General features: G+C 45.5%; 1 protein-coding gene across 3 annotated transcripts in view; it reads left to right on the top strand.

Annotated features, from left to right (window-relative positions):
• The window catches only part of MYBL2 (MYB proto-oncogene like 2), a 65859-nt gene that overhangs the window by 12569 nt on the left and 30850 nt on the right, over positions 1-22440 (top strand). For all 3 annotated transcript variants that reach the window (XM_077251549.1, XM_077251548.1, XM_077251550.1), the window contains exons 3-7: positions 4271-4342; positions 4493-4585; positions 4909-5129; positions 16150-16294; positions 16373-16606. In XM_077251549.1, coding sequence (XP_077107664.1) covers positions 4271-4342; positions 4493-4585; positions 4909-5129; positions 16150-16294; positions 16373-16606 — 765 coding nt within the window. The remainder of the gene's footprint in view (positions 1-4270; positions 4343-4492; positions 4586-4908; positions 5130-16149; positions 16295-16372; positions 16607-22440) is intronic.

The raw sequence follows: 22440 nt of genomic DNA, 5'->3' as shown, positions 1-22440 counted from the left end.
TGATGGAGGAAACTCAATCCATCTTTCACATAGCAGAGCACAATCTGAACTCATTAACAGCTCTCTACATAAAAGGCTCGGAAAACCAAACCGCAGACTTCCTCAGCAGGACTCGCTTAAAACAGGGGGAGTGGGAGCTAAAACAATCGGTATTCAACCAGATAGTAAAACGTTGGGGAAAGCCAGAAATAGACCTATTTGCGGACAGTCAAAACTGGAAAGTAAAAAGGTTCTGCTCAATCGATCCCCGGGGGGGGCCAGTAGCTCTGGACGCCCTTACAATCCCCTGGGACTATCGTCTCGCCTATGCGTTCCCTCCAATATCCCTTATCCCCCTAGTCCTGAGGAAAATTCGGGAGGAGGGAGCAACAGTGATAGTAATAGCTCCATTCTGGCCTTGCAGAATATGGTTTTCTTGGCTAAGAAAAATGTCCATAGAAAGCCCGTGGGTTCTACCGGACACTCAGAATCTGTTATCCCAGGGTCCAGTGTTTCACCCCAGTGTAAAAAGCCTACACATGACAGCTTGGCTTTTGAAAGGAAGCTACTAAGTGATAAAGGTTTCTCACCCAATCTAGTGTCCACGTTATTACAGAGTAGAAAACTCGTAACCACCAGAATATATGGGAAAGTGTGGAAAAAATTTATGTCGGTATCGGGCGCAGACCCATCTGGGGAAATCCCAATAGGGAAAATTCTTGAGTTCCTGCAGAAGGGATTGGAAAAAGGTTTAGCTATGAGTACTCTAAAGGTTCAGGTAGCAGCCTTGGGAGCTTTGTATAATCATGATCTAGCCAGAAACCGATGGATCATGAGATTCATTAAAGCTTCGGGTAGATCAAGGCCTATCCCTCTCCATAATACCCCTCCATGGGACCTAAACCTTGTTTTAAACACTCTAACTAAACCTCCCTTTGAACCCCTGGCAGACGCGCCCCTAAAGATCCTATCTCTAAAAACCACACTCCTAGTGGCCCTAACCTCGGCCCGTCGTGTCAGCGACATACAAGCATTATCCGCATGTCCTCCCTTTACTCAAATCCTCGACGATAGTCATTCTTAAAACTGACCCGGCCTACCTCCCTATAATCGCGTCACAATTTCATAGGACACGAGATCTCTCTGCCCTCATTTTGTCCCAACCCCAAAAATGAGGGAGAAAAAACACTGCATACCCTAGATGTAAAAAGATGCCTAGTCCAATATCTGTCAGCCACTAGGGAGTGCAGGAAGGATAGGGCTCTGTTTGTCTGCTTCCAGGGTCCACGGAAGGGGCAGAAAGCATCGAAAGCCACGTTAGCAAGGTGGATATGAGATGCCATCGCTCTATCCTACTCATCCGGTGGGACGGCCATCCCGGAGAATATACAGGCTCACTCAACCAGAGCAGTGGCATCATCCTGGGCGGAGAGAGCTGGCGCTTTGATACAACAGATATGTAGAGCGGCCACTTGGTCTTCCCAGTCCACATTTTTCAAACATTACCGTTTAGACTTGACCTCCTCTGATCTCACCTTTGGGCGAAGGGTTCTAGAGGCAGTGGTCCCTCCCTAAATTACAATCTATGCAAATCTCTCCGTGGTGCCATCATGGGGATAGAGAAAATTATAGTTACTTATCGATAACGGTATTTCTCTGATCCCATGATGGCACCCGTATATTCCCTCCCTTTTCACACACAGGTGTGCACATTATAATGTACTAATAATTAGTTTTAGTCACGGTGCCTCTGTTAAGTTAAATTTGTTAAGCTTAATTCGTGTAAATATTAAGTTGCAGCTGAAGTTCTGTATAAAGGCTCTGTAAACCAACTGATGTGGGAGAGAGGTACGCCCTTTTTCACCTGTAGGTTTCCTGTCCCTGGGGGCGGACCCCTCCGTGGTGCCATCATGGGATCAGAGAAATACCGTTATCGGTAAGTAACTATAATTTTCACCTGGCTCCCCACAGCCAACGCTTAGCAGCATGGCATCTGAAGCCATAGTCCTGAGAGCTAGAGGTATCTCAGATGCCGTCATATCCACTTTTCAAAAAAAGTAGGAAACAGGTCACAAATGCCATCTACTCCAAAGTATGGAAGACCTTCTCTGCATGGTATGGATCCACTCCCATCGGTCCTTTCCACCCTGACGTGGCTAAAATACTAGACTTCCTAAAGGACGGCTTATCAAAAGGACTAAAACCCAGTACCTTGAAAGTCCAGGTGTCGGCTCTGAGCTCCTATTTTGATCAGTACCTGTCAGTCCATCGGTGGATAGGGAGGTTCATGATGGCTGCCTTCAAAGTCCGTCTAAGGGAATCCAATATAATTCCAATTTGGGATTTGAATACAGTGCTAAATAATCTAACTATCTCACCCTTTGAGCCTATGGACCAGGACGAGATAGACAAGCTATCCTGGAAAGCAGCACTACTAGTAGCCATTACAACAGCAAGAAGGGTGGGCGAGATACAGGCCCTATCCATTAGGGAACCTTATTTAAGAATTCTGGACGACCGATTAATATTCCGCCTAGACACTTTTGGCAGAAATGAAGGATCATCTGACTTCCACAGATCCCAAGAAATAATTCTACCCTCCTCCTGTGCCAACCCAAAGGATTAGAGGTAAGCAGGATTCCATTCTCTGGATATTCGACGCACTATTCTCTTCTACTTGTCAAACAAAACCTTGGAGGAAGGATCAGAATCTTTTCATCCAGTACGGTGCACCAAACAAAGGAAAAAAAAAAAAAGCCTCCAAGAGCTCTCTGGCGAATTGGATCAAAAAAGCGATCACGAACACATATATAGAAATCAGAACCTATCTCCTCCAGAATCACTAAAGGCTTCTTCTAGAGCTGTCGCCATCTCCTGGGCTGAAAGGGTCAATGCTTCCATCGAGCTGAGCTGCTACCTGGTCCTCTGTCCATACCTTCACTAAATACTACAGATTAGAGATCTAGCCTTTGGTAGGAAAGTCCTCCAGGCTGTTGTGCTTCCCTAACCATTATTCTCTGGTATCTCTCCTGTGTGCTGTCATGGAGGGGATTAGAGAAAATACAACTTAAACTTACCGGTAACTTCATTTCTAAGAGCTTCTCCACGACAGCATGGGTAATCCCCCCCCCCCAATTGTTATGTTCATTTGATTCCTTAATGTAAATAGGAAACTCAAGCATTCGTTCTGTGTGGTCCACGGAAAACACTGAGGATTAATCTCCTGAGACAATACTCTCCTTTGCTTTCTTTGGTCTATGGTCAGTTTGTTTGGTACACACCATGATACCGAACAGCACAGTAACTACTTTTCACCCTTTTAAATAGGTCAACTGGCCAATTACAAGTTTGCAGACAACTGTGATTCGAATTACAGGTTATACCTTCGTAACTTAGTTTCACATGTCCCTATAGCCAAATTATTTTCATTTTTTTTTTTTTTTTTTTTTTCTAGGGGTACCATTTTTGTCCAGAACGCTTTAATTTTTTTTTCTGTTGATCCACAATTCAAAAGAAATGTCTAATTTTCATTAGTTAATATTCATTAGAATTAAAGGGGGGTTTTCTGGGACTTTTAACAATTTTTTTTTTTTTTTTTTTTTTATTATTAATATGGACCTAAGAACCTAATGGTTAAATAGTTGCTAACTATCTGCGTGTTTTTTCCCCACCGCTAATTTCTATTAGTTCAGAGCGATCACAGGCTGATCCTGCCAGCGATTTCTGTGGCTTCCAGTGATGTAAGGTCAACAGAGCAGCTGCTTCTCTTTAGCTCTGCTCTGTTGATGGAGCGTGAGGGCTGATTGACAGCCAGCTTCCTGTAGTTATATAGTGGGGAGCTAGCTGTCAATCTGCATGACATCGGCAGTAAAGCCCCGTTGACAGAGCAGCCCGGACTGCTGATGTGAAGTGATGTTGATGTGAAGCAGCACAGTAGCCGGCAGGAGCAGTCCGTGACTGCTCTGAGCAGGTGCTGGGTAGAACAGGTAGTTAGCAACTACAAACCCAAAATAGTAAAAAAAACCAAAAAAACAAACAAACCACAATCTAGTCTCAGACATTTCCTTGTAAATTGAAGATTACTTTTGTCAGTTTAATATTATTTCAGTGACCATTGTGAGATTTTCATTAACAGAAAGGTACCAACAATTTTATCAGTGTGTTCCCATTTCTATTCCACTTGTCTCCTGCTCTGAAAAATCCATGGGGTTTTCAAATGAAGAAATGACTTTCGCACCACAAATTAGTAAACTAATTACAAGCCCTCTAGTAACTTCTTTTATTCCACCAGGATGAATTGTTGAGAGCCTTGGTGAAAAGATATGGACAGGGTGAATGGAAACGTGTAGCCAAACGCATGCATGTGAGTAGTTCTGTAATGATCTGTTCCTCTGGGAAATTTCCCTATGGTCACATATAATCGGTTATACTATTAGCCGTCAGTTCTTCTATTTGTCAAAAACGTTTCATAAGGCATAAAAAATATATCTTTTTTTTTCTCGTCTTTATTAAGAATCGGACAGAACAACAGTGTCAGCACAGATGGCTCCGTGTTCTTCACCCTGACCGCGTCAAAGGACCTTGGACTAAAGAGGAAGATGAGAAGGTAAGAATTACAGCTTAGTGCATCAGTAACCAAGAAAGAGCCTAAGATGGCAAAAAATGAGCACGTTGGTACATAGTAATAGTACATCTAAATAACATGGGGTACTTGGTAATCATTGTTTTTGATCATAAAAGCCACCTCAACATGACAAGGTGCACCCCAATCGGGATGGTCCTATTCTCTAGTATTAGTACCTCGCCTTGTGTCAGACATAAGAATTATGGCTTGGTGCATCAGTAACCAAGAAAGATCACAGAAATGTCATAACACTTTGCTATCATTCACTTTGGTGTCTTCGTGACTATGACCTCCTGTGCGTGTAGGTTATTGAGCTGGTGAAGAAGTATGGCACCAAGCACTGGACACTCATTGCACAGCAGCTGAAGGGAAGGCTGGGAAAGCAGTGCCGTGAGCGCTGGCATAACCACCTCAATCCAGAGGTGGTGAAGTCCTGCTGGACCCAAGAGGAGGACCACATTATCTGTCAAGCGCACAAACTTCTTGGCAATCGCTGGGCAGAAATAGCAAAGTTGTTGCCGGGACGGTATGTAATATTCTATTGCTTTGAATTCCTGCTCGCGTTTTTTATTCTGGTTTCAACCATTTATTATATTAGTAAATTTTAAAGGTATAGTTTCAGTTTCTTAAATGGGAAAATTGCTTGAAAAACATCCAACTTTGCAAATTTACCTCTTTAAAAAATAAAAAGTCCCATTAGTTCACAAGAGTGGAGTGATTTAGAATTCTATCGTGTTAATAGTTGGCGAAGTTTGGTTGCTGAGGTCTCAGGTGGTGATTCCTAATCAAGGAGGACGACCTTTTGAGGCTGTTTTGTTAGGTCTGGTCTCCAATGCTGCAGAGACTAAGCTGCACAGAGCGCACAGTTTGAGCCAGTGGTGCAACCATGCCTCTGGACTGAACTGTCAATCATAAATAAGTAGAAGATGGGACAGATGCTCTACTAGTGTTGAACCATATAAAAGTAAAGCAAGCAAGCGTATGCTTTTGCTAATGGAAACCATATATTACTACAGAAGGTGTGCTATTATGGCTAACCCTTCGCATGAAAAACTCTTTAATACATGAGTGGAAACATGTTTTAAAGGGAACATGTCACTTCATTTGAACTATTTAACCCATTAATATGGTCATAGAGGTTATAGACGACTGAAAAAAGTCATACCTGTATGCTGCATGGATGATGTCTTGTTGAAAAATTATCTTTTCTCACTTTACATAAATGAGTTCTTCCAGATTATGGGGCGGATGCTGCCCATAAAGACAAATCTGCCGCTGCCCTTCATTATCCTATCTTTCTCCCACATCGTCACTCCCCTTGTAATGTCTGGTGCGCCGCCGTTATTCCCGCGCCTGCACATTCCACCTGCTGTCGCGCCCTCTTCAGTGTTCCGCCCTTTTATGGGCGTTGGCTTCTGCGCAGGCGAGTCACTGCTACTTCTGCCCCCAGTGATTTTATTAACCCCTTCATGACCTTGGGATTTTCCGTGTTCGTTTTTCGCTCCCCTCCTTCCCAGAGCCATAACTTTTTTATTTTTCCATCAATATTGCCATGCGAGGGCTTATTTTTTGCGGGACAAGTTGTACTTTTGAACGACGACATTGGTTTTAGCATGTCGTGTACTAGAAAACGGGAAAAAATTTCCAAGTGTGGTGAAATTGCAAAAAACAAAAGTGCAATCCCACACTTGTTTTTTGTTTGGCTTTTTTGCTAGGTTCACTAAATGCTAAAACTGACCTGTCATTATGATTCTCCAGGTCATTACGAGTTAATAGACACCTAACATGTCTAGGTTCTATTTTATCTAAGTGGTAAAAAAAATTTCCAAACTTTGCTTTAAAAAAAAAAAAAAAAATTGCGCCATTTTCCGATACCCGTAGTGTCTCAATTTTTCGTCATCTGGGGTCGGGCGAGGGCTTATTTTTTTGCGTGCCGAGCTGACGTTTTTATTGATACCACTTTTGTGCAGATACGTTCTTTTGATCGCCCGTTATTGCATTTTAATGCAATGTCGCGGCGACAAAAAAATGTAATTCTGGTGTTTCAATTTTTTTTCTCGCTACGCTGTTTAGCGATCAGATTAATGCTTTTTTTATTGATAGATCGGGCGATTCTGAACGCGGCAATACTAAATATGTGTAGGTTTGATTTTTTTTTTTTTTAATTGATTTATTTTGAATGGGGTGAAAGGGGGGTGATTTAAACTTTTATATATTTTTTTTTACGTTTGCCCTGCTTCAATAGCCTCCATAGGAGGCTAGAAGCTGGCACAACTCGATCGCCTCTGCTACATAGCAGCGATCATCAGATCGCTGCTATGTAGCTGAATTGCAGGCTTGCTATGAGCGCCGACCACAGGGTGGCGCTCACAGCAAACAGGCATCAGTAACTATAGAGGCTCAAGGACCTCTATGGTTACTATGCAGACGCATCGCTGACCCCCAATCATGTGACGGGGTCGGCGATGCGCTAATTTCCGGCCCGATGGCCAGAAGCGCCGGTTAAATGCTGCTGTCAGCGTTTGACAGCGGCATTTAACTTGTTAATAGTGGCGGGTGGATCGCGATTCCACCCATCGCTATTGCGGGCACATGTCAGCTGTTCAAAACAGCTGACATGTCCCGGCTTTGATGCGGGCTCACCGCCGGAGTCCGATTCAAAGCGGGGTTCTGACCTCTGACCTACTATCCCGTCCGAGGTCAGTAAGGGGTTAAACTGGGGCATCAAAAATGAGTCTTACTCTGCAGGGAGGAAGAAAGTTAGGAGCGCACCTTTTCTGCGTGCTGGAGATCAGTGGGATTGGAAGTACCAGTTAAGGCCCCGTCTCACATAGCGAGATCGCTAGCGAGATCGCTGCTGAGTCACAAGTTTTGTGACGCAACAGCGACCTCAGTAGCGATCTCGCTATGTGTGACACGTACCAGCGACCAGGCCCCTGCTGCGAGATTGCTGGTCGTGTCGGAATGGCCTGGGCCGTTTTTTGATCGTTGAGGTCCCGCTGACATCGCTGAATCGGTGTGTGTGACACCGATCCAGCGATGTCTTCACTGGTAACCAGGGTAAACATCGGGTTACTAAGCGCAGGGCCGCGCTTAGTAACCCGATGTTTACCCTGGTTACCAGCGTAAATGTAAAAACAAACAGTACATACTCACCATCTGATGTCCGTCAGGTCCCTTGCCGTCTGCTTCCCACACTGACTGACTGCCGCCGTACAGTGAGAGCACAGCACAGCAGTGACGTCACCGCTGCGCTCTGCTCTCAGTGTACGGCCGGCACTGTCAGAGCAGGAAGCAGACGGCAAGGGACCTGACGGACATCAGATGGTGAGTATGTACTGTTTGTTTTTTTTGGTAACCAGGGTAAACATCGGGTTACTAAGCGCGGCCCTGCGCTTAGTAACCCGATGTTTACCCTGGTTACCCGGGTGCTGCAGGGGGACTTCGGCATCGTTGAAGACAGTTTCAACGATGCCGAAGTCATTCCCCTGATCGTTGGTCGCTGGAGAGAGCTGTCTGTGTGACAGCTCCCCAGCGACCACACAGCGACAAAACAGCGACGCTGCAGCGATCAGCATCGTCTGTATCGCTGCAGCGTCGCTGTGTGTGACGGGGCCTTTACTCTCCTGTGCAGAAGTCCACACTGATCACTAGAAAGATGCTGCCCTTTTGACTCCATGTGATTTTTGCACTCGATTACATCTTGGCCTTAACCCCTTCGCGACATGCGCCGTACTAGTACTGCGCTGCCGGCACTGCATTAGTGCCAGCCGCAGTACTAGTACGGCGCCCCGATCACCGCGGTCTCACGCTGAGCGCCGCGGTGATCGGGTGCGGGTGTCAGCTGTATATGACAGCTGACACCCCGCAGCAATGCCCACGATCGGCGCTGTCGCCGATCGCGGGCATTTAACCCCTCTGATGCCGCTGTCAATAGTGACAGCGGCATAGAGAGGGATCGCGCAGGGACGGGGGCTCCCTGCGCTCTCCCACCGGAGCAGCGCGATGAGTTCGCGCTGCTCCGGTGACCTGGAAGGAGTCCCTGGATCCAAGATGGCCGCGGGACTCCTTCCGGGTCATAAGATGACCCTGCTTGCCGGCGTCTGCTGAGAATTCCTCATAGCAGGCGCCGGCAAGCCTCTGCAATGTGCCTGTCAGATCGGTGGTCTGATAGAGTGCTGTGCACACTATCAGATCACCGATCTGTGATGTCCCCCCCTGGGACAAAGTAAAAAAGTTCCACATGTGTAAAAAAAAAAAAAAAAAATTCCTAAATAAAGAAAAAAAAATAAATAAATATATTCCCATAAATACATTTCTTTATCTAAATAAAAAAAACACCACACAATAAGGCTACTTTCACACACAGCATATTTGCTGCGTATTTTTACGCGCGCGTATTTTGCTGCTGCTTTACCTGCGTTTTTTTACGCAGGCAAAAAACGCAGCTGCTTTCACACACTGCGTTTTTTGCTGCGTTTTTTGCAGCTGCGTTTTTTGCAGCTGCGTTTTTTTCAGCATTGTGTACTGAAAATAAAGTTTGTTTGAAAAAAAAAAAAGGGGAAAAAAAGAGTCATTGAGGTCATTTCCTGTCTTTATGACTCGGAATACAATACACACTGGAGTTAACATCATGTCGATTCTGCCAGCTGCAATGGCCTTGAGCCAAAGACGCCTCAGCAAGCGGAACAGACATCAGCTGGGGTTTACTAACCCCACTGTCACTAACCCCAGGTTACTAGGGCAGGCGTCAGTCAGACGCCCCCCCTCGTAACCCTGTACGGTAAGGGTATGTTCACACGATCCTGATTTCAATCCTTTTTTTTCAGGACAAAAACCGCAGCTCTTGGCAGAAAACGCAGGTGCGTTTTTGGTGCGTTTTTGATGCGGTTTTTGATGCGGTTTTTAGTGCGTTTTTTAATGCAGTTTTCTCTGCAGATTGTCTGTGTTTGACACAAATAAAGCTTTAACTGCAGTGGGGGAAAAAAAAAAAAAGAAATGATGTCATTTCCTTGTCCAACCCTTTTCTTCTTCCATCCTCCATTTTGGGACTAAACACCAAAATGAGTGGACGTGTTTTGAATGACAGCGCTCCGCAGAGTGCTGAGCGTAGGCCAGATCACAGCCCGCGAATCCAGCTCTATCCAGCTATTTAAGTCTACGTTCACATTTGCGGTCTGCGCCGCAGCGTCGGGCGCCGCATGCGTCATGCGCCCCTATATTTAACATGGGGGCGCATGGACATGCGTCGCACTTGCGTTTTGCGCCGCTTGCGTCACTGCAGCGCACGCATCCGGCCGCAGAGGACGCAGCAAGTTGCATTTTTGCTGCGTCCAAAATCAATCAAAAAAAGGACGCATGCGGCGCACAACGCAAATGTGAACATAGCCTAAGTGCCACGTATTTAAGTGCCACGTATTTAAGTGCCACGTATTTAAGTGCCACGTATTTAAGTGCCACGTATTTAAGTGCCACGTATTTAAGTGCCACGTATTTAAGTGCCACGTATTTAAGTGCCACGTATTTAAGTGCCACGTATTTAAGTGCCACGTATTTAAGTGCCACGTATTTAAGTGCCACGTATTTAAGTGCCACGTATTTAAGTGCCACGTATTTAAGTGCCACGTATTTAAGTGCCACGTATTTAAGTGCCACGTATTTAAGTGCCACGTATTTAAGTGCCACGTATTTAAGTGCCACGTATTTAAGTGCCACGTATTTAAGTGCCACGTATTTAAGTGCCACGTATTTAAGTGCCACGTATTTAAGTGCCACGTATTTAAGTGCCACGTGCCACGTATTTAAGTGCCACGTGCCACGTATTTCAGTGCCACGTGCCACGTATTTCAGTGCCACGTGCCACGTATTTCAGTGCCACGTGCCACGTATTTCAGTGACACGTGCCACGTATCAAGATTTTCCATGGAGAACAGACACATCCAGAGATATGTCTGCTCTCCACGGCTGCAGCAACACACTGACAGGAGCCATAGTTCCTGTCGGTGTGTCACTGCGCATGCGCGAGCGAGTTTACCGGCGGTCATTGACCCCGGCACTCTCGCTTAACGGCAGTGCTGCGTGGGAAAGTTCAACGCAGCTGTACTGCTGTTAACCGAGACGCCGGAGCCATTGAACTCCGGAACAGTACGCGATACACTGCTAGGAGCTTCGCTCCTGGCAGTGTATCGCCGGAGAGCAGGGGATCGGCGTGGGACACTCGTTTTATGGATTCTGCGGACAGGGAGTATGAATTTGGTTTATTATTTTTGGATTTTTTCCTGGAGGATCGAGGGCTTCGCCTACAAGTGTGCTGTTGGTGAGTATATACTCTATGTTATGTGTTGTATGTACTGTACTGTGTGTCATGTATGTGTATTGTGTGTAGGTGTTTTGTGTAACTTTACAACTGTGCTAAGTCGCCGGACACAGGGACAACTCTCCCATCCTAATACCGGATGGGAGTAGTAGTCCCATACGGCGACTTAGCACAATGGTGGCACTAGCGTTGCATGGGGACACACACGCACACACACGCACACACACACGCACACACGCACACACACACACACACACACACACACACACACACACACACACACACACACACACACAGGCACACACACATACCAAATCGATCAGCAGCCCCACGTTTAAGGACTCCATGCTGCTTCACTGGGGGGCGGGGGCTTCCCTCTTCCTGTCCGACGTCACGTCCGGTCCTGGGTGTCAACCCCTCCGTACAAAGACGCCGACACCCAGGACAAAGGCGCTGTGTGTGGACGGTAATATGGGGCCCTATGGGGATACGCAGACACGCCGCTGCGTAAAGAATTGACATGTCAATTCTTTTTACGCCGGCGTGTTTGCAGACAAAAGCGCCGCGTTTTTTTGCGGTGTGTCTGAACGGCAAAGTGAATTTCTCATTCACTTTGCCGGCAGACGAAAATGACATTGCGCATTTTTGAAAAGCGCCCGCAATATAGCGCTCAAAAATGCGCTATGTCTGAAAGTAGCCTAAAAGTACACATTTAGTATCGCCGCGTCCGTAACGACCCCACCTATAAAACTATATCACTAGTTAACCCCTTCAGTGAACACCGTAAAAAAATTAAAAAAAACGAGGCAAAAAACAACGCTTTATTCTCATACCGCCAAACAAAAAGTGGAATAACACGCGATCAAAAAGACGGATATAAATAACCATGGTACCGCTGAAAACGTCATCTTGTCCCGCAAAAAAAAGCCGCCATACAGCATCATCAGCAGAAAAATAAAAAAGTTATAGCTCTCAGAATAAAGCGATGCAAAAACAATTATTTTTTAATATAAAATAGTTTTTATTGTGTAAAAGAGCCAAAACATAAAAAAATTACATAAATGAGGTATCGCTGTAATCGTACTGACCCGAAGAATAAAACTGCTTTATCCTTTTTACCAAACGCGGAACGGTATAAACGCCCCCCCCTAAAAGAATTTCAGGAATTGCTGGTTTTTGTTCATTCCGCCTCCCAAAAATCGGAATAAAAAGCGATCAAAAAATGTCATGTACCCGAAAATGGTACCAGTAAAAACGTCAACTCGTCCTGCAAAAAACAAGATCTCACATGACTCTGTGGACCAAAATATGGAAAAATTATAGCTCTCAAAATGTGGTGATGCAAAAACTATTTTTTGCAATAAAAAGCGTCTTTTAGTGTGTGATGGCTGCCAACCATAAAAATCCGCCCAAAAAACGCTATATAAGTAAATCAAATCCCCCTTCATCACTCCCTTAGTTAGGAAAAATAATAAAATTTTAAAAAATATATTTATTTCCATTTTCCCGTTAGGCTACTTTCACACTAGCGTCGGTACGGGGCCGTCGCGCTGCGTCGGCCCGACGTACCGACGCATGCTGTGCAAGCGCCGCACAACGGGGGCAGCGGATGCTGTTTTTCCACACATCCGCTGCCCCATTGTGAGGTGCGGGGAGGTGGGGACGTAGTTCCAGCCGCGCATGCGCGGTCGGAAATGGTGGACCGTCGGCACAAAAAAAGTTACATGTAACGTTTTTTGCTGCCGGCGGTCCGCCACAACACGACGCAACCGTCGCACGACGCTTGCGACGTGTGTCAATACGTCGCTAATGTTAGTCTATGGGGAAAAAACGCATCCTGCAGATGACTTTGCAGGATGCGTTTTTTTGCCAAAACGACGCATTGCGACGTATGCAAAAAAACGCTAGTGTGAAAGTAGCGCTAGGGTTAGGGTTGGGGTTAGGGTTTCAGTTAGAATTGGGGAGTTTTCACTGTTTAGGCACATCAGGGGCTCTCCAAACGCGACATGGCGTCCGATCTCAACGCGTTTGCGTTAAAAACGCATGCGTTTTTATAGAAAAAAACCAGAAGACACACTGAAGTCACCCACCACCATCAAGGTGATAAAGGGATCCAAACCCTAACCCTACCCCTAAACTCATCCCTAACCGTTTAATGAACATTTTCTGACAGTCATAGTGCCACGTATTTCAGTGCCACGATATTTCAGTGCCACGATATTTCAGTGCCACGATATTTCAGTGCCACGATATTTCAGTGAAATACGTGGCACTGAAATATCGTGGCATTTACGTTAAATACGTGGCACTTATATACGTGGCACTTATATACGTGGCACTTATATACGTGGCACTTATATACGTGGCACTTATATACGTGGCACTTATATACGTGGCACTTATATACGTGGCACTTATATACGTGGCACTTATATACGTGGCACTTATATACGTGGCACTTATATACGTGGCACTTATATACGTGGCACTTACATACGTGGCACTTACATACGTGGCACTTACATACGTGGCACTTATATACGTGGCACTTATATACGTGGCACTTATATACGTGGCACTTATATACGTGGCCACTGAAATATCGTGGCACTTATATACGTATATAAACGTATTTCAGTGCCACGTATTTCAAGTTAGGGTTAGGGGTAGGGTTAGGGTTTTTTGTTTTTTTTCTTGTTTTCTTGTGTTTTTCTATAAAAACGCATGCGTTTTACCGCGTTTACATGCGTTTTTTCACACATGCGTTTTTTAAAAAAACGCATGCAGATAAAAACGCAAGTGTGAAACCAGCCTTACCCTTGGGATAATAAAAACATGGGGGCTAAAATATAATTTTCGTGGAAAAAAATATATTTTTTATTTTCGCGGCTCTGCGTTATAAACTGTAGTGAAGCACTTGGGGGTTCAAAGTTCTCACAACACATCTAGATAAGTTCCGTGGGGGGTCTAGTTTCCAATATGGGGTCACTTGTGGGGGGTTTCTACTGTTTAGGTACATCAGGGGCTCTGCAAATGCAACATGACACCTGCAGACCAATCCATCTAAGTCTGCATTTCAAACGGCGCTCCTTCCCTTCCGAGCTCTGCTGTGCGCCCAAACAGTGGTTCCCCCCCATATATGGGGTATCAGCGTACTCAGGACAAATTGGACAACAACATTTGTTGTCCAATTTCTCCTGTTACCCTTGGGAAAATAAAAATGTGGGGGCTAAAATATAATTTTCGTGGAAAAAATATTTTTTATTTTCACGGCTCTGCGTGATAAACTGTAGTGAAACACTTGGTTCAAAGTTCTCACAACACATCTAGATAAGTTCCGTGGGGGGTCTAGTTTCCAATATGGGGTCACTTGTGGGGGGTTTCTACTGTTTAGGTACATCAGGGGCTCTGCAAATGCAACATGACGCCTGCAGACCAATCCATCTAAGTCTGCATTTCAAACGGCGCTCCTTCCCTTCCGAGCTCTGCCGTGCGCCCAAACAGTGGTTCCCCCCAATGTATGGGGTATCAGCGTACTCAGGACAAATTGGACAATAACTTTTGTGGTCCAATTTCTCCTGTTACCCTTGGGGGAAAAAAAATTGCGGGCTAAAACATCATTTTGTGGAAAGAAAAAATGAATTTTTTAATTTTCACAGCGCTACATTCTAAACGTTAGTGAAACAACTGGGGGTTAAAAGTGCTCACCACACATCTAAATAAGTTCCTTAGGGGGTCTTCTTTCCAAAATGGTGTTACTTGTGGGGGTTTCCACTGTTTAGGCACGTCAGGGGCTCTCCAAACACGACATGGGTTCCGATCTCAATTCCAGCCAATTTTGCATTGAAAAGTCAAATGGCGCTCCTTCCCTTCCGAGCTCTGCCATGCGCCCAAACAGTGGTTTATCCCCATATATGAAGTATCAGCGTACTCAGGACAAATTGCACAACTTTTGGGGTCCAATTTATCCTGCTACCCTTGGGAAAGTAAAAAATTTGGGGCAAAAAGATCATTTTTTGTGAAAATTAATAATCTTTTTTTTTTACGGCTCTACATTATAAACTTCTGTGAAGCACTTGGAGGTTCAAAGTGCTCACCACACATCTAGATTAGTTCCTTAGAGGGTCTACTTTCCAAAATGGTGTCACTTCTGGGGGTTTCCACTGTTTAGGCACGTCAGGGGCTCTCCAAACACGACATGGGTTCCGATCTCAATTCCAGCCAATTTTGCATTGAAAAGTCAAATGGCGCTCCTTCCCTTCCGAGCTCTGCCATGTGCCCAATCAATGGTTTACCCCAACATGTGGGGTATCGGCGTACTCAGGACAAATTGTTCAACGACTTTTTTAGTCCAATTTCTCCTGTTACCCTTGGTAAAATAAAACAAATTGGATCTGAAGTAAAAATTTTGTGAAAAAAAAGTTAAATGTTCAATTTTTTTTAAACATTCCAAAAATTCCTGTGAAGCACCTGAAGGGTTAATAAACTTTTTGAATGTGGTTTAGAGTACCTTGAGGGGTGCAGTTTTTAGAATGGTGTCACTTTTGGACATTTTCTGTCATATAGACCCCTCAGTCACTTCAAGTGTGAGGTGGTCCGTAAAAAAAATGGTTTTGCAAATTTTGTTGCAAAAATGAGAAATCGCTGGTCAACTTTTAACCCTTATAACTCCCTAACAAAAAAAAATTGTTTCCAAAATTGTGCTGATGTAAAGCAGACATGTGGGAAATGTTGTTTATTAACTATATTATGTGATATGACTCTCTAATTTAAGGGCATAAAAACGAAAAATTTGAAAATTGCTAAATTTTCATTATTTTCGACAAATTTCAGTTTTTTTCACAAATAAATGCAAGTCATATCGAAGAAGTTTTACCACTATCATAAAGTACAATATGTCACGAGAAAACAGTCTCAGAATCACCAGGATCCGTTGAAGCGTTTCAGAGTTATGACCTCATAAAGTGACAGTGGTCAGAATTGTAAAAATTGGCCGTGTCACTTAGGTGAAAACAGGCTTTGGGGTGAAGGGGTTAAAAGATATTGACCGCTCACAATTTATAAGAAAAAAATATATATATTGATCTTCGGTGGTTTCACATGTCCATCTTTTTGGGATCATAGCTAGTGATGGTGGGACTATAGCCTTACAGTGAATCATGGGTCTGTAAAGTTTATGCACCTGTTGGCTATGCTCTGAGTATTTCAGATCTCCACACTTTGTCCATAGGACAGACAACGCAGTGAAAAATCATTGGAATTCAACCATCAAGCGAAGGGTGGAGGCAGCAGGATATCTGAATGGGATAAGGGACAGCGTCACAGACAAGAAGGAAGATAAAGACGACTCGAGTTCTCAGACTGTAGAGGAAGAGGTACCAGTCTGTGCACATCACCCCAACACTTGCCTTGTGTTTAGTGGAGCGCTCTGCTAATCTTTCTCTGATTTACAGAATGAACAGTCGTCGGTTTCTCAATTAAAGATAGACACTGTAGAGAACGGCCTCAACTCTGACATAATGGAAGTGAAAATAGTGGAGGTAAAGTCTGAGCAACTGAGTGAAGGTGAAGAGGAGAGTGCAGGATCCAGCCCCTCATCTGCAGTCGCCTCTGTGAGTTCTGCCCCAGAGAAATGGATGGTGGAGTATGTCAACTGCCTGGTGCCAAGCAATGACATGATTGAGTCGGTAAGGAGCATATATTGGACTAGTATGTATGTGAAGAGATGCTTTTCTTTACCTATTGCTAGACTTAAAAAAAAAAAAAAAAAATGTATATCGCGCCAACATATTCTGCAGCACTTCACAATTAAGCAGTAACATGTACAGACAAAGGAATTACAAAGTAACACACAGTTAATAGTTACAGAAGAAGTGAGGGCTCTGCTTGCAAGCTTAAAATCTATAAGGTAACAGCGGACACAATAGGTGGAAGGTGCTGTTAGAATGAATAAGGCATTCCAAATAATGCTGCATGATCCGGTCATCAGCCAGTATCTGTCTAAATCAGACCTCATCTGGCCTTTTGGCCCCTCGGCTGTCTTGGTCCACGGGCCGCACCGTGCCCGTCCACTCGCTGACTTTTGGTGGAGGTTTTTTTTTTTCCAGTCAAGATGGGGTGCAGTGTATATATAGGTAGGCTGTGTGGGGCTCCTGCAGTATATGGGGAGGCTGTGTGGGGCTCATGCTGTATGTATGGGGAGGCAGTGTGGGGATCATGCTGTATATGGGGAGGCTGTGTGGGGCTCATGCTGTATGTATGGGGAGGCAGTGTGGGGATCATGCTGTATATATGGGGAGGCAGTGTGGGGCTCATGCTGTATATATGGGGAGGCAGTGTGAGGATCCTGCTGTATGTGGGGCTCATGCTGTATATATGGGGAGGCAGTGTGGGGCTCCTGCAGTATATGGGGAGGCAGTGTGGGGCTCCTGCAGTATATGGGGAGGCAGTGTGGGGCTCCTGCAGTATATGGGGAGGCTGTGTGGGGCTCATGCAGTATATATGGGGAGGCTGTGTGGGGCTCATGCATGTATATAGGGAGGCTGTGTGGGGCTCATGCATGTATATAGGGAGGCTGTGTGGGGCTCATGCATGTATATAGGGAGGCTGTGTGGGGCTCATGCATGTATATAGGGAGGCTGTGTGGGGCTAATGCAGTATATATGGGGAGGCAGTGGGACTCATGCAGTATATATGGGGAGGCAGTGGGACTCATGCTGTATATATGGGGAGGCAGTGTGGGGCTCATGCTGTATATGGGGAGGCAGTGTGGGGCTTATGCTGTATATGGGGAGGCTGTGTGGGGCTCATGCTGTATATGGGGAGGCAGTGTGGGGCTCATGCTGTATATGGGGAGGCAGTGTGGGGCTCATGCTGTATATGGGGAGGCAGTGGGACTCATGCGGTATATATGGGGAGGCAGTGGGACTCATGCTGTATATATGGGGAGGCAGTGTGGGGCTCATGCTGTATTTACGGGGAAGCTGTTGTGGGGCTCTTACAGTATAATAAGGGGGGCTCATACGATACACAGAAGGGGTTGTACTTGGGTTCAAACAATATTTAGGAGGATGTCGGCATACTTAATTCTGCTCAATATTAAGTGATACAATTAATAATATAATAATCAATATAATTTTAGAATATATTGATATTAATATTGAGTAGAATTAATTTTGGCCTATTGGTTTGGCCTATTGGTTTTTAACGGCGCTGACAAATAAGTGTATAGCACCCCCCATCATTGGAATTTCTCTGGGGTCTTGGTTACTGGGGTAGCTGAGACCCCAGAGAACATGATTCGGGTCTGTTTTTACTGACTCCAGTGTTGTGATTGTCGTTAAAGGGAACCTGTCACCACGTTTTTGGAAGATGGGATAAAAATAGAGTTAAATAGGGGCAGAGGTGGGCGTTACATTAGTGTGTGTGTTATGCGTTTATTACCCACCTAAGTTGCCGAAATAACTTTGCAAAGTCTCCGTTTTCGCCTGTCAATCAGGCTGGTCAGGTCACATGGGCGTGGTGTCTTCCCCCAGATTTGGCGTAGTTTTCCGTTGGTGGCGTAGTGGTGTGCGCATGCCCAAAGTCCGGAATCCTCTTCCAGGGGATTTAAAATAGCGCGGTGTTCGTTATTGCATTGGTGATCGGTGGGCGCGGCCATCTTCCTTTGGCCGCGCGTGCGCAGAAGCGGCGCTCTGCTGGCCGCGGCTTCAGGAAAATGGCCGCCGCGATATCCATCTGCGCACGCGCGGCATCCCGCGGCCATTTTCCTGAAGCCGCGGCCAGCAGAGCGCCGCTTCTGCGCACGCGCGGCCAAAGGAAGATGGCCGCGCCCACCGATCACCAATGCAATAACGAACAGCGCGCTCTTTTAAATCCCCTGGAAGAGGATTCCGGACTTTGGGCATGCGCACACCACTACGCCACCAACGGAAAACTACGCCAAATCTGGGTGAAGACACCACGCCCATGTGACCTGACCAGCCTGATTGACAGGCGAAAACGGAGACTTTGCAAAGTTATTTCGGCAACTTAGGTGGGTAATAAACGCATAACACACACACTAATGTAACGCCCACCTCTGCCCCTATTTAACACTATTTTTATCCCATCTTCCAAAAACGTGGTGACAGGTTCCCTTTAACGGAATAATGGCGACCGCAAAACAAAGTTTGATTTCCCATTTAAAGGGAACCTATCACGCCGTTTTTTAAAGATTAGATAAAAATAGTGTGAAATAGGGGCAGAGCTGGGCTTTACATTAGTGCCTTTTTGGTGCCTTTACACCCCTGTTAGGCTGCCGAAATACCTTTGTGAAGTGGCCGTTTTGTCCTGTCACTTAAGTTGGTCAGGTCGGATGGGCGTGGTCACAGCGCTGTTTCTCCCCCAGATCAGGCTCATCATTACGTTGGTGGCGTAGTGGTGTGCGCATGTCCAAAGAGAAGATCCACTGCCCAGAAGATTCAAAACAGCGCGGTCTACGCTATTCGCCGTTTACCAGTGGGCGCGGCCATCTTTCCTGTGGCCGCGCGTGCGCAGATGGAGCGCTCTGCTGCCCGGGGCTTCAGGAAAATGGCCGCGGGATTCCGCGCGTGCGCAGATGGAGATCGCGGCGACCATTTTCCTGAAGCCCCGGGCAGCAGAGCGCTCCATCTGCGCACGCGCAGCCTCGGGAAAGATGGCCGCGCCCACCGGTAAACGGCGAATCGCGAAGACCGCGCTGTTTTGAATCTCCTGGGCAGTGGATCTTCTCTTTGGACATGCGCACACCACTACGCCACCAACGTAATGATGAGCAGGATTCTGGGGGAGAAACAGCGCTGTGACCACGCCCATCCGACCTGACCAACTTGAGTGACAGGACAAAACGGCCACTTCACAAAGGTATTTCGGCAGCATAGGTGGGTAATAAAGGCACACAAAGACACTAATGTAACGCCCAGCTCTGCCCCTATTTCACACTATTTTTATCTAATTTTTAAAAAACGGGGTGATAGGTTCCCTTTAATTTCTCTCCTCTGATGTGATCGCACATCAGAGGAGAGCGAATTGGGGTCCCCTGACCCCCCCCCCGTACCTCCAGTGTCCCTGTATTCTCTTGCATCCCCCCCTGTGATGTCCCCCAGCCGGCAGTGTCCTCTTCCAGGAAGAAAACGGCGGGCACAATGCACAGTGTGCCTGCTGAGATCGGCCGGCCCCCGCGACAATAGGACATTTTTCCTATTGGTTCATTTTGATCACTGTGATAGTGTCTTTCACAGTGATCAAAATTAAAAAAAAATAAAAAATTGTAAATCAAACTCTCCTTTATCACCCCCTTAGTTAGGTTAAAAAAAAAATATATATATATATATTTCCATTTTTCCATTAGGGTTGGGGTTAAAATTGAAAATTGGGGGGTTTCCACTGTGTAGGCACATCAGGGGGTCTCCAAACTTGACATGGCGCCCGCCATTGATTCCAGCCAATTTTTTGTTCAAAAAGTCAATCTGTGCTCCCTCCCTTCTGAGCCCTGCCGTGCGCCCAAACAATGGCTTTCTCCCACATACGGGGTATCGGTAAATTTTGGAGTCCATTGTCTCTTGATATCCTTGTGAAAATGAGAAAAAAATTGGTTCCAGGGTAAGTTTTTTGTGTGTGTGTGTGTGTGTGTGTGTGTGTGTGTGTGTGTGTGTGTGTGTGTGTGTGTGTGTGTGTGTGTGTGTGTGTGTGTGTGTGTGTGTGTGAAAAAAGTGAATGTTCATTTTTTTCCTTCCACGTTCCTTTAGTTCTCGTGAAGCACCTGAAGGGTTAATAAACGTCTTGAATGTGGTTTTGCGCACCTTGAGGGATGCAGTTTTAGAATGGTGTCGCTTTGGGGTATTTTCTATTATAGTGACCCCCCAAAGTCACTTCAAATGTGAGGTGGTTCCTAAAAAAAAAATTTTTTGTTGGAAAAATGAGTAATCGCTGGTCAACTTTAAACCCTTATAACGTTCTAACAAAAAAAAAAAAAAAGTTGTTTCCAAAATTGTGCTGATGTAAAGTTGGCATTTGGGAAATGTTATTTATTAGCTATTAACTAATTTGTGTGACACTACTCTCCGATTTAAGGTTACAGAAATAAAAAGTTTAAAAATTGCTACATTTTCTAAATTTTTGCCAAATTTCCATTTTTTTCCATAAATAAATGTAAGTCATATCGAAGAATTGTTGCCACAAACATGAAGTACAATATGTCACGAAAAAACAGTCTTAGTTTGCTATATGATCTGAAGGGTTCGTTCTAAAAGTTTTGGATAGTTAAGAGAGAAGTTTGGATGGGTCAGAATGAATGAGGGCTCCCAAATATTTTATGGCATCTGCACGCCATTTGAGAGGAAAGTTTGATGTTGCTAAATAAACCTCCTCATTGGAAAGTGAAATGGTCAACGCTTCTGACGAAGATAATGTTCAGTTTACCCTAAAGAAAGGATCTTTTGCAGATAACTAGGACCAGTGCCCAACTGACACAGTGCCTTTCATAAATCCCCAGTGGACCCTATCAAAGGCTTTTTCTGCATCTACTGATAAGAGACCTAGGGGTAAAGATTTAGCCTTAGAGATAATAAGCATCTTCTAAAGGTACCTTCACATTAAGCGACGCTGCAGCGATAGCGACAACGATGCCGATCGCTGCAGCGTCGCTGTTTGATCGCTGGAGAGCTGTCGCACAGACCGCTCTCCAGCGACCAACGATGCCGAGGTCCCCGGGTAACCAGGGTAAACATCGGGTTACTAAGCGCAGGGCCGCGCTTAGTAACCCGATGTTTACCCTGGTTACCAGCGTAAAATGTAAAAAAACCAAACACTACATACTTACATTCGCGTCCCCCGGCGTCCGCTTCCTGCACTGACTGAGCGCCGGCCCTAACAGCAGAGCGGTGACGTCACCGCTGTGCTGTACTTTCACTTTCACTTTACGGCGCTCAGTCAGTGTGGGAAGCGGACGCCGGGGGACGCGAAGGTGAGTATGTACTGTTAGTTTTTTTTTACATTTTACACTGGTAACCAGGGTAAACATCGGGTTACTAAGCGCAGCCCTGCGCTTAGTAACCCGATGTTTAGCCTGGTTACCAGTGTAAAACATCGCTGGTATCGTTGCTTTTGGTGTCAAACACGACGATACACGCCGGTCTGACGACCAAATAAAGTTCTAAACTTTGTTCAACGACCAGCGATATCACAGCAGGATCCTGATCGCTGCTGCGTGTCAAACTAAACGATATCGCTATCCAGGACGCTGCAACGTCACGGATCGCTAGCGATATCGTTTAGTGTGAAGGTACCTTTAATGGTATTGTCCCTTGCCTCTCCGCCCTGCACAATCCCACCGGGTCTGTTTACTATTGCTGATAGTAAAGGGGCTAACATATCTGCCAATATCTTCTATAGTATTTTAATGTCCACATTAATTAGCGCTACAGGGCTATAGTTGGTAGTACCTGAGCGATCGTTGCCAGGTTTGGGCATCACACTTATATGTGCCTCCAGTGATTGGGGG

The sequence above is a fragment of the Ranitomeya variabilis genome, chromosome 4 (assembly GCF_051348905.1).
Source record: "Ranitomeya variabilis isolate aRanVar5 chromosome 4, aRanVar5.hap1, whole genome shotgun sequence".
NCBI lineage: Eukaryota > Metazoa > Chordata > Amphibia > Anura > Dendrobatidae > Ranitomeya > Ranitomeya variabilis.
The sequence above is the reverse complement of the archived record's forward strand: the minus strand, read 5'-3'. Positions and strand labels throughout refer to the sequence as shown.